Raw genomic sequence first — 12,697 nt, forward strand, 5'->3', positions numbered from 1 at the left:
CTGAAGCAGTGGGTAGCAGTGCTGTTTCCTGTAGGGTGGGGTAGCGCCCGGAATGGATGAAGGCAAGCAAGTGTGATATGTACATGTATATTTATGTATATGTATGCATATGTGTTATCCCGGGGGTAAGGGAGAAAGAATACTTCCCATGTATTCCCTGTGTGTCGTAGAAGGCAATTAAAAGGGGAGGGAGTGGGAGGCTAGAAATCCTCCCCTCTCGTTTTTTTTTAATTTTCCAAAAGAAGGAACAGAGAAGGGAGCCAGGTGAGGATAGTCCCTCAAAGGCCCAGTCCTCGGTTCTTAGCGCTACCTTGCTAACGCGGGAAGTGGTGAATAGTTTTGAAAGATATATATATATATGTGTGTGTGTGTGTGTGCGTGTGTGTATACGAGTGGTTGAATCATTTTTCGTCTGTTTCCTTACGCTACCTTGCTGATGCGGGAAACAGCGGTTAAGTATAATGAATATATAAATATAAATGTATATGTGTATATGTTGATTGGTATAAGTATGTATATGTATGTGTATGTGCGTGTATGTATATATGTGCATACATGAGTGAATGGGTCTTTCTTTGTCTATTTCCTGGCACTACCTTATTGACACAGGAAATGGCAATCAAGTATGATAAAAAAGGTGTTTGCTTTGAAGAATGTGTGTGAGAAATACTTAGAAAAGCAAATGGATTTGTATGTAGCATTTATGGATCTGGAGAAGGCATATGATAGAGTTGATAGAGATGCTCTGTGGAAGGTATTAAGAATATATGGTGTGGGAGGCAAGTTGTTAGAAGCAGTGAAAAGTTTTTATCGAGGATGTAAGGCATGTGTACGTGTAGGAAGAGAGGAAAGTGATTGGTTCTCAGTGAATGTAGGTTTGCGGCAGGGGTGTGTGATGTCTCCATGGTTGTTTAATTTGTTTATGGATGGGGTTGTTAGGGAGGTGAATGCAAGAGTTTTGGAAAGAGGGGCAAGTATGAAGTCTGTTGGGGATGAGAGAGCTTGGGAAGTGAGTCAGTTGTTGTTCGCTGATGATACAGCGCTGGTGGTTGATTCATGTGAGAAACTGCAGAAGCTGGTGACTGAGTTTGGTAAAGTGTGTGAAAGAAGAAAGTTAAGAGTAAATGTGAATAAGAGCAAGGTTATTAGGTACAGTAGGGTTGAGGGTCAAGTCAATTGGGAGGTGAGTTTGAATGGAGAAAAACTGGAGGAAGTGAAGTGTTTTAGATATCTGGGAGTGGATCTGGCAGCGGATGGAACCATGGAAGCGGAAGTGGATCATAGGGTGGGGGAGGGGGCGAAAATTCTGGGAGCCTTGAAGAATGTGTGGAAGTCGAGAACATTATCTCGGAAAGCAAAAATGGGTATGTTTGAAGGAATAGTGGTTCCAACAATGTTGTATGGTTGCGAGGCGTGGACTATGGATAGAGTTGTGCGCAGGAGGATGGATGTGCTGGAAATGAGATGTTTGAGGACAATGTGTGGTGTGAGGTGGTTTGATCGAGTAAGTAACGTAAGGGTAAGAGAGATGTGTGGAAATAAAAAGAGCGTGGTTGAGAGAGCAGAAGAGGGTGTTTTGAAATGGTTTGGTCACATGGAGAGAATGAGTGAGGAAAGATTGACCAAGAGGATATATGTGTCGGAGGTGGAGGGAACGAGGAGAAGAGGGAAACCAAATTGGAGGTGGAAAGATGGAGTGAAAAAGATTTTGTGTGATCAGGGGCCTGAACATGCAGGAGGGTGAAAGGAGGGCAAAGAATAGAGTGAATTGGAGCGATGTGGTATACCGGGGTTGACGTGCTGTCAGTGGATTGAATCAAGGCATGTGTACGGGGGTGGGTTGGGCCATTTCTTTCATCTGTTCCCTTGCGCTACCTCGCAAACGCGGGAGACAGCGACAAAGCAAAAAAAAAAAAAAAAAAAATATATATATATTTATATATATATATATATATATATATATATATATATATATATATATATATATATATATATATATATATATATACCTCCTTCCAGAACATCTTTTTATTCTCCCTAAAATTATGATACTCTCTCACCCCAACTCTCATTTGCCCTCTATTTCACCTCTTGCACCTTTCTCTTGACCTCCTGTCTCTTTCTTTTATACATCTCCCACTCAATTGCATTTTTTCCCCTGCAAAAATCGTCCAAATGCCTCTCTCTTCTCTTTCACTGATAATCTTACTTCTTCATCCCACCACTCACTACCCTTTCTAATCAACCCACCTCCCACTCTTCTCATGCCACAAGCATCTTTTGTGCAATCCATCACTGATTCCCTAAATACATCCCATTCCTCCCCCATTCCCCTTACTTCATTGTTCTCACATAAATAAAGTGCACAAGACAAGGGAGCAAATGGGAACTTCAGTGAAGGGCGCAAATGGGGAGGTGATAACAAGTACTGGTGATGTGAGGAGACGGAGTGAGTATTTTGAAGGTTTGTTGAATGTGTTTGATGATAGAGTGGCAGATATAGGGTGTTTTGGTCGAGGTGGTGTGCAAAGTGAGAGGGTTAGGGAAAATGATTTGGTAAACAGAGAAGAGGTAGTAAAAGCTTTGCGGAAGATGAAACTTTTCACTGCTTCTAACAACTTGCCTCCCACACCATATATTCTTAATACCTTCCACAGAGCATCTCTATCAACTCTATCATATGCCTTCTCCAGATCCATAAATGCTACATACAAATCCATTTGCTTTTCTAAGTATTTCTCACATACATTCTTCAAAGCAAACACCTGATCCACACATCCTCTACCACTTCTGAAACCACACTGCTCTTCCCCAATCTGATGCTCTGTACATGCCTTCACCCTCTCAATCAATACCCTCCCATATAATTTACCAGGAATACTCAACAAACTTATACCTCTGTAATTTGAGCACTCACTCTTATCCCCTTTGCCTTTGTACAATGGCACTATGCACGCATTCTGCCAATCCTCAGGCACCTCACCATGAGTCATACATACATTAAATAACCTTATCAACCAGTCAACAATACAGTCACCCCCTTTTTTGATAAATTCCACTGCAATACCATCCAAGCCCACTGCCTTGCTGGCTTTCATCTTCCGCAAAGCTTTTACTACCTCTTATCTGTTTACGAAATCATTTTCCCTAACCCTCTCACTTTGCACACCACCTCGACCAAAACATCCTATATCTGGCACTCTATCATCAAACACATTCAACAAACCTTCAAAATACTCACTCCATCTCCTTCTCACATCACCACTACTTGTTATCACCTCCCCATTAGTGCCCTTCACTGAAGTCCCCATTTGCTCCCTTGTCTTACGCACTTTATTTACCTCCCTCCAGAACATCTTTTTATTCTCCCTACAATTTAATGATACTCTCTCACCCCAACTCTCATTTGCCCTCTTTTTCACCTCTTGCACCTTTCTCTTGACCTCCTGTCTCTTTCTTTTATACATCTCCCACTCAATTGCATTTTTTCCCTGCAAAAATCGTCCAAATGCCTCTCTCGTCTCTTTCACTAATAATCTTACTTCTTCATCCCACCACTCACTACCCTTTCTAATCAACCCACCTCCCACGCTTCTCATGCCACAAGCATCTTTTGCGCAATCCATCACTGATTCCCTAAATACATCCCATTCCTCCCCCACTCCCCTTACTTCCATTGTTCTCACCTTTTTCCATTCTGTACTCAGTCTCTCCTGGTACTTCCTCACACAAGTCTCCTTCCCAAGCTCACTTACTCTCACCACCCTCTTCACCCCAACATTCACTCTTCTTTTCTGAAAACCCATACAAATCTTCACCTTAGCCTCCACAAGATAATGATCAGACATCACTCCAGTTGCACCTCTCAGCACATTAACATCCAAAAGTCTCTCTTTCGCGCGCCTGTCAATTAACACGTAATCCAATAACGCTCTCTGGCCATCTCTCCTACTTACATACGTATACTTATGTATATCTCGCTTTTTAAACCAGGTATTCCCAATCACCAGTCCTTTTTCAGCACATAAATCTACAAGCTCTTCACCATTTCCATTTACAACACTGAACACCTCATGTGTACCAGTTATTCCCTCAACTGCCACATTACTCACCTTTGCATTCAAATCACCCATCACTATAACCCGGTCTCATGCATCGAAACCACTAACACACTCATTTAGCTGCTCCCAAAACACTTGCCTCTCATGATCTTTCTTCTCATGCCCAGGTGCATATGCACCAATAATCACCCATCTCTCTCCATCAACTTTCAGTTTTACCCATATTAATCGAGAATTTACTTTCTTACATTCTATCACATACTCCCACAACTCCTGTTTCAGGAGTAGTGCTACTCCTTCCCTTGCTCTTGTCCTCTCAGTAACCCCTGACTTTACTCCCAAGACATTCCCAAACCACTCTTCCCCTTTACCCTTGAGCTTCGTTTCACTCAAAGCCAAAACATCCAGGTTCCTTTCCTCAAACATACTACCTATCTCTCCTTTTTTCACATCTTGGTTACATCCACACACATTTAGACACCCCAATCTGAGTCTATGAGGAGGATGAGCACTCCCCTGTTTCCCATTTTTAGAAAGTTAAAATACAAGGAGGGTAGGATTTCTGGCCCCCCGCTCCCGTCCCCTCTAGTCCCTGGGGATGGGGGAGAAAGAATACTTCCCACGTATTCCCTGTGTGTCCTAGAAGGCGACTTAAAGGGGAGGGAGCTGGGGCTGGAAATCCTCCCCTCTTGTTTTTTTCTTAATTTTCCAAAAGAAGGAACAGTGAAGGGGGCCAGGTGAGGCTATTCCCTCAAGGCCCAGTCCTCTGTTCTTAATACTACCTCGCAAATGTGGGAAATGGTGAATAGTGAGAAAGATAAGATGTATATATTGTGTTATGTAGAAAGCTTTTTCTTATCTCACAGTGCCTGTGTTGATCGACACCGGTATGAGCGTATGTGCATGCCAGTGGAACCATAATGGAAGTGTAATGGCTGTGGCTGGCACTCTTCATTTGTCTGGCATGGGGGAGAAGGACTGCAATGTTGTCCAGTTTTACACTCCTTTTGGTGAGGTAAGAGTTACTCAGCATTACCACATTATGATTGTTAATACTTTCCTCTTTGCAGTATTTTCGATAATCTGAATAATTCCAAGGGAGCAGGTCTTCTCAAGAGACCTGCCCTCTGCCAGCTTGTAGGGGTTCAGGATCTCTGTTTTGCAAAATCAATTCTTGCAAAAACTTGTTTCTCTTTAGGCTTTTGTTTCACTCAGTGGAATGAAAAAGGAGGTAATGATAATAAAACAGTTATGCTTGAACAGTTTTGGCTTGATGAAAAGTCAGCAAGAGGACTTATTTCCAGGATGTTTCCTCCTCTCCATGAGCAGCGATGCATTATCCAAAACTAGGAGCTGGGTTTAGTATCTTTACACACGTAATGAGATTATATAAGAGTTTAGTACTAGGTCTGTTTACATGACTGTGTAAGTACTGAATTTTTCTTTTACCTAATAGTACTGTACAGAGAGAGTTTTACACTTTAACATTCTCTCTCATACAAGGTCATGAATTCATGTGTGCTGTCTGCATTAACCATCTCTTTAGTAACTTTACTCCATTCATTCAACACTCAGACCATAAAAGTACTTCCTTACATTTTTTAACAAGTTTCTGGTTTAAATTCCATGTTATGTCCTCTGGTAACTCTGTATCTACATCTCTCAAAGAATTGTTCACTGTTCACTTCATCAGTCAATTTTAAAAACTTATAGATTCTGACTAGCTAACCCCTCAATCATCTCTCTTTCAAAATGGGCCAAGTTAAAGCCACTAGGCCTTATGGCTCAGCTTTCATAATTCTGGTGCCATCTTTTTTATGCTTTTATCTGGACCTTCTCTTTCACCTTTTTGCTTCTTTAGATGCATTGACCTTACCTAATTGAAAGGTATTTCAATATTTGTCAGGAGACATTTGGCCTCTCCAGCTATTCTAATATGGGACTTTGGTGACAGAAATAAGGGCAATGTTAACTTCCAAATCCTTCTCTCACAGAATCATGAAGCTGATTATAATTGTATTGGGGCCTTTTTTCACTTTGTCCCATTACCATTACTATACATCTGCTAGGGTTGAAATCATCAACCACATATTAGACCTACTTTGGAGTCTGTTTAAGTTCCCTTGTAAGCCGGTGTAATCCAACTCTCTTCTCACTTTCCTCATGACCTTTGCATCATCTGCAAACATATCCAGAAAGAGTGATGGTCCTAGAACAGAATCCTGTGGCACTTTGTTGGTCATCTTGACCACATTTGGAGAGGCTCCTATGACATGTATGCTTTGTACCTTTCTGCGCAGATAATGTATCTACTGAATGAGTTTTCCTCTTATTCCTGCCTGGTGTTCCAGCTTCTTTATCATCCTCCCATTTGGTACACTATCAGATGCTTCCTGGCTAGCCTCAATACACAGTCTACCGTTCCTTTTTGTCTAAGACAGAGCTCACTCATTCATAGAAATTTATGAGTTTCTTACACCTGACTTACCTTCCCTAATACCATATTATCTCTCACTTTGGTAATTTCTGCTCTTTCTTGCTTTATAAGAATCTTTTTGGGAACCTTGCACACCATACTGGCGAGTGAGACTGGTCTGCATTTCAGCTTCTGTTTGCGGTCTCCTTTCTTACAGATAGGTATGTCATTTGCCCTTTTCCATTCCCTTGGCACTTTCTCTCTCTCAAGTGACTTCTTGAACAGTATTTCAAAAGGTATTTCTAGCATGTCTGCACATATCTCCAGCACATTTGGTGAAAATTGATCAGGATCATGAGCCTTGTGTAGGTCAAGTTCTCAATTCCATCTGCTTTGTGTTAGGGCTATAGTGTCTTCCACTGTGAAAATACTTTTGAACTTGTTCAGTTCCTCACATATCTTTACATTATTCCATACAATTTTTCCTTCTAGATCCCTTAGCCTAATTAGCTGACATCTGACTCCTGATGAATTTATGGAAATGTTTTGGATTTTCTCCTACTTTCTCCACAGTAATGTTTTCAAGGTTTCTATGTTCCTCCTTTCTTATCCTGCTACACTCATTCCTTAATTTCTTATACTTTGCAGATGCTAACTGGCTGGAGTGTTGTCTATATCTTTGTCACTGCATATCCTGAAGCTCTTTTGGTTTTTGACATCTTCTATTAAAGTTCTTTCTTCTTTCTTATTCTTACTGTATAACCATAGGAATTGTGGTTTGTGTGATTTCCATGATTATATCTCCTGTTTGTCGTGTCTCACCACTGTGTTTTTAATGCTCTTGTTTACTACATAGTTAACCGAGAGTATTACACAGTCACATCTTCCAGTGATGCATCATATATAATATTCTTAATATCTCTGCTGGTATATGAGAAGATAAAGTTTAACAATGATGGTATATCAGTCTCTCTCATGCTCACTGATATGCTGTTGTAGGAAATTTTCTTGTATATACTCTAAAGCCTAATGTATCCTTGACTCCCTATCACTATGGGAATCTAGTTTCCCCCAGTATGTCTCTTTGAAATTGAAATCCTCCATTATCACACCTTTACCATCTTTGAGAAATGTGTCTTGTTGCTTCATGTACCATCCTGATTGTTCCTTTGTTGTAATTATTGTATATTTGCTGTGGATCTTTGGAAGATTATATTAACAGTACTATTTACTGCTTCCTTACAATTACTCTTCCCTATGTGTAATGTATGAATGGTCCATCTTTATCATGTCTTGAAACTTAAGGTTGTATTTTAGTAAGAAGGCCACTCCTTCCCCTCCTTTGCTTTCAGTATACATCCCTACTATTGTGTAAGAACAGATGAGATCTTATCTCTTCAGTAAGCCTTGTTTCCATGTCTTCAACAATATCATGTACACTTTCCCTTGTATGTGATTTCTGAATTCTGTCTCTTTACCTCTCACTATTAATCCATCAACATTTGAACACATCACTTTCAGTCTGACATTACCATCTCGTGACACTCCTGTTCTTAGTTATTGAAAAGCAAATATAGTTAGTCTTTTCTGTTCATGAGATGCAAGAGAGCTCATAGTAGATATCTGAATTACTTGGCACATAAGATTTTTTTTAAACTGTGTTTAGGAATAATGTCATATCTTTCTCATGATTGTAGAAATACACTGCATTGTCATGCATCTTACTCTGCTAATTAATCTCCAGATACCTCATATGCACATAATTAACACTAACTTCAAGATTAAGTTTCCTCTCCATACCTGTATGGACAGGGAAGCAAGATTGCTTCCCACTTATTCTCTGCATGTTGTAGAAGGTGATTAAAAGGGGCAGGAGCAGGAGGTTAGAAGCCCTCTCCTTCTTGTATTTCAATTTCTTAAAGTCAGAATAGAAGGAGCCAAATGAGGAGTGTCTGTCCTCCTCAAAGGCTTAGGCTAGGGTATCTGAATGTATTTCGATATAAGTTGAGAAAAAGAGAGAGAAAAGAACCTAAATTTTTTAGTTCTGAGTGAAACAAAGCTTATAGGTAATACTCTGGTCTGTAAGAGTGTTGTTCCTTGCAATTTTTTTTACAGTCAGTTACTTCTGTGGCAGAGTCAGTGGACCAGCCTGAAAGTAAACAACAGATTTAAACACGAAGTGGCAGACTGGCTGACATCCTACAGGAAGAACAAGAGAGAAGGGGTTGTACTGGCCCGCTTCAGAATGAATTGTATTTACACCACCCTTTTTACATAGAAAAAACTCTTCCCCCAATATGTAACACAGATGATAATATTGATTTGATAAAACATATCATCCTTTGCTGCACACATTTTATGCAGTAGAGGATGAAACTAATAGAACACTAACAAATAAAAAAGATACTATTTGCAATAGAAAATATACTTGGGGACACCCTAAGTATCATTAATCAATTGATGATCTTCCTCACGGAAACTAAACTAATTGAGGTGTTATGAGGTGGAGCATTGGCTCCATGGTGCAGTGACACGGGGTAATCTCCCTCCAACCTGGGGCTAGGGGTGTGGTGGGTGACTGTGTCACTCAACACATTCCTGGTTCTGGGTGGAGTGGGAAGGTACTATGCTGAGTTCCATTGTGATGCTGGGCTTGTTGTCTGCTGATTATATCTAAATTATGATTTATATATGTGCTTGGTCATGGTGAAGGCCTATCTCTACCTGCCCTGTCTCCTGTTCTGCCATCATGTTGGTGCAACACCCACTAATCATTGTCTGTATTCTTCCTTATATATACATTATTTATAATCAATGTGTATGTTGTTTAATTTGTTTATGGATGGGGTTGTTAGGGAGGTGAATGCAAGAGTTTTGGAAAGAGGGGCAAGTATGAAGTCTGTTGGGGATGAGAGAGCTTGGGAAGTGAGTCAGTTGTTGTTTGCTGATGATACAGCGCTGGTGGCTGATTCATGTGAGAAACTGCAGAAGCTGGTGACTGAGTTTGGTAAAGTGTGTGAAAGAAGAAAGTTAAGAGTAAATGTGAATAAGAGCAAGGTTATTAGGTACAGTAGGGTTGAGGGTCAAGTCAATTGGGAGGTAAGTTTGAATGGAGAAAAACTGGAGGAAGTAAAGTGTTTTAGATATCTGGGAGTGGATCTGGCAGCGGATGGAACCATGGAAGCAGAAGTGGATCATAGGGTGGGGGAGGGGGCGAAAATTCTGGGAGCCTTGAAGAATGTGTGGAAGTCGAGAACATTATCTCGGAAAGCAAAAATGGGTATGTTTGAAGGAATAGTGGTTCCAACAATGTTGTATGGTTGCGAGGCGTGGGCTATGGATAGAGTTGTGCGCAGGAGGATGGATGTGCTGGAAATGAGATGTTTGAGGACAATGTGTGGTGTGAGGTGGTTTGATCGAGTAAGTAACGTAAGGGTAAGAGAGATGTGTGGAAATAAAAAGAGCGTGGTTGAGAGAGCAGAAGAGGGTGTTTTGAAATGGTTTGGGCACATGGAGAGAATGAGTGAGGAAAGATTGACCAAGAGGATATATGTGTCGGAGGTGGAGGGAACGAGGAGAAGAGGGAGACCAAATTGGAGGTGGAAAGATGGAGTGAAAAAGATTTTGTGTGATCGGGGCCTGAACATGCAGGAGGGTGAAAGGAGGGCAAGGAATAGAGTGAATTGGAGCGATGTGGTATACAGGGGTTGACGTGCTGTCAGTGGATTGAATCAAGGCATGTGAAGCGTCTGCGGGTAAACCATGGAAAGCTGTGTAGGTATGTAAGTTGCGTGTGTGGACGTAAGTATATACATGTGTATAGGGGTGGGTTGGGCCATTTCTTTCGTCTGTTTCCTTGCGCTACCTCGCAAACGCGGGAGACAGTGACAAAGAAAAAAAAAAATATATATATATTTGATGATAGAGTGGCAGATATTGGGTGTCTTGGTCGAGGTGGTGTGCAAAGTGAGAGGGTTAGGGAAAATGATTTGGTAAACAGAGAAGAGGTAGTAAAAGCTTTGCGGAAGATGAAAGCCGGCAAGGCAGTAGGTTTGGATGGTATTGCAGTGGAATCTATTAAAAAAGGGGGTGACTGTATTATTGACTGGTTGGTAAGGTTATTTAATGTATGTATGACTCATGGTAAGGTGCTTGAGGATTGGCGGAATGCATGCATAGTGCCATTGCACAAAGGCAAAGGGGATAAGAGTGAGTGCTCAAATTACAGAGGTATAAGTTTGTTGAGTATTCCTGGTAAATTATATGGGAGGGTATTGATTGAGAGGGTGAAGGCATGTACAGAGCATCAGATTGGGGAAAAGCAGTGTGGTTTCAGAAGTGGTAGAGGATGTGTGGATCAGGTGTTTGCTTTGAAGAATGTATGTGAGAAATACTTAGAAAAGCAAATGGATTTGTATGTAGCATTTATGGATCTGGAGAAGGCATATGATAGAGTTGATAGAGATGCTCTGTGGAAGGTATTAAGAATATATGGTGTGGGAGGCAAGTTGTTAGAAGCAGTGAAAAGTTTTTATCGAGGATGTAAGGCATGTGTACGTGTAGGAAGAGAGGAAAGTGATCGGTTCTCAGTGAATGTAGGTTTGCGGCAGGGGTGTGTGATGTCTCCATGGTTGTTTAATTTGTTTATGGATGGGGTTGTTAGGGAGGTAAATGCAAGAGTTTTGGAAAGAGGGGGCAAGTATGAAATCTGTTGGGGATGAGAGAGCTTGGGAAGTGAGTCAGTTGTTGTTCGCTGATGATACAGAGCTGGTGGCTGATTCATGTGAGAAACTGCAGAAGCTGGTGACTGAGTTTGGTAAAGTGTGTGAAAGAAGAAAGCTAAGAGTAAATGTGAATAAGAGCAAGGTTATTAGGTACTGTAGGGTTGAGGGTCAAGTCAATTAGGAGGTAAGTTTGAATGGAGAAAAACTGGAGGAAGTAAAGTGTTTTAGATATCTGGGAGTGAATCTGGCAGCGGATGGAACCACGGAAGCGGAAGTGGATCATAGGGTGGGGGAGGGGGCGAAAATCCTGGGAGCCTTGAAGAATGTGTGGAAGTCGAGAACATTATCTCAGAAAGCAAAAATGGGTATGTTTGAAGGAATAGTGGTTCCAACAATGTTGTATGGTTGCGAGGCATGGGCTATGGATAGAGTTGTGCACAGGAGGATGGATGTGCTGGAAATGAGATGTTTGAGGACAATGTGTGGTGTGAGGTGCTTTGATCGAGTAAGTAACGTAAGGGTAAGAGAGATGTGTGGAAATAAAAAGAGCGTGGTTGAGAGAGCAGAAGAGGGTGTTTTGAAATGGTTTGGGCACATGGAGAGAATGAGTGAGGAACGATTGACCAAGAGGATATATGTGTCGGAGGTGGAGGGAACGAGGAGAAGTGGGAGATCACATTGGAGGTGGAAAGATGGAGTGAAAAAGATTTTGTGTGATCGGGGCCTGAACATGCAGGAGGGTGAAAGGAGGGCAAGGAATAGAGTGAATTGGATCGATGTGGTATACCGGGGTTGACGTGCTGTCAGTGGATTGAATCAGGGCATGTGAAGCATCTGGGGTAAACCATGGAAAGCTGTGTTGGTATGTATATTTGCGTGTTTGGACGTATGTATATACATGTGTATGGGGGTGGGTTGGGCCATTTCTTTCGTCTGTTTCCTTGCGCTACCTCGCAAACGCGGGAGACAGCGACAAAGCAAAAAAAAAAGATAAATATATATATATATATACATCATTAGCGAGAGTTAGGATGCATTTAGCTTATAGGGACAAGGCTGCAAGTCAAAATCAAATAGGTTTGCAAGCCTAATGACCTTCCTTATAGGTCGATGGCTGTAAAACTCAACATGCAACAAGCAGCCAGTACAGTTTAGATCTAGCTGCCTAAATGTATACATATACATGCATTTTTCTGAGATGGTATCTAGAGGCTGCAAGCATCTAGATGCTATGTCTGCAGCCAATTTATCAAAACAAGAGCAAAAAAGTACTCCATGGCAGCATCACCTAAGATGTATGAGGCGTACAAGGCATATCTAGGTATGTCTGTTGGGATCAAGACAAATTATGGCCACAGAGGACTGAATGCTCTGTGGCGATGAACAATGTCAAGTGGGAACCACAAGTAGACCGTTGGAAGGTGTTGATGCCACGACTGCACATAGAGTTAGGCCTTATGAAACAATTTGTCACAGCTCTAGATAAGGAGTCTGCA

General features: G+C 41.4%; 1 protein-coding gene across 2 annotated transcripts in view; it reads left to right on the forward strand.

The window, feature by feature from the left end:
- Oseg4 (intraflagellar transport protein Oseg4) overlaps positions 1-12,697 on the forward strand; it is a 600,898-nt gene that overhangs the window by 251,343 nt on the left and 336,858 nt on the right. For both annotated transcript variants that reach the window (XM_071662283.1, XM_071662291.1), the window contains exon 7: positions 4,928-5,076. In XM_071662283.1, coding sequence (XP_071518384.1) covers positions 4,928-5,076 — 149 coding nt within the window. The remainder of the gene's footprint in view (positions 1-4,927; positions 5,077-12,697) is intronic.

This window comes from Panulirus ornatus, chromosome 1 (assembly GCF_036320965.1).
Source record: "Panulirus ornatus isolate Po-2019 chromosome 1, ASM3632096v1, whole genome shotgun sequence".
NCBI lineage: Eukaryota > Metazoa > Arthropoda > Malacostraca > Decapoda > Palinuridae > Panulirus > Panulirus ornatus.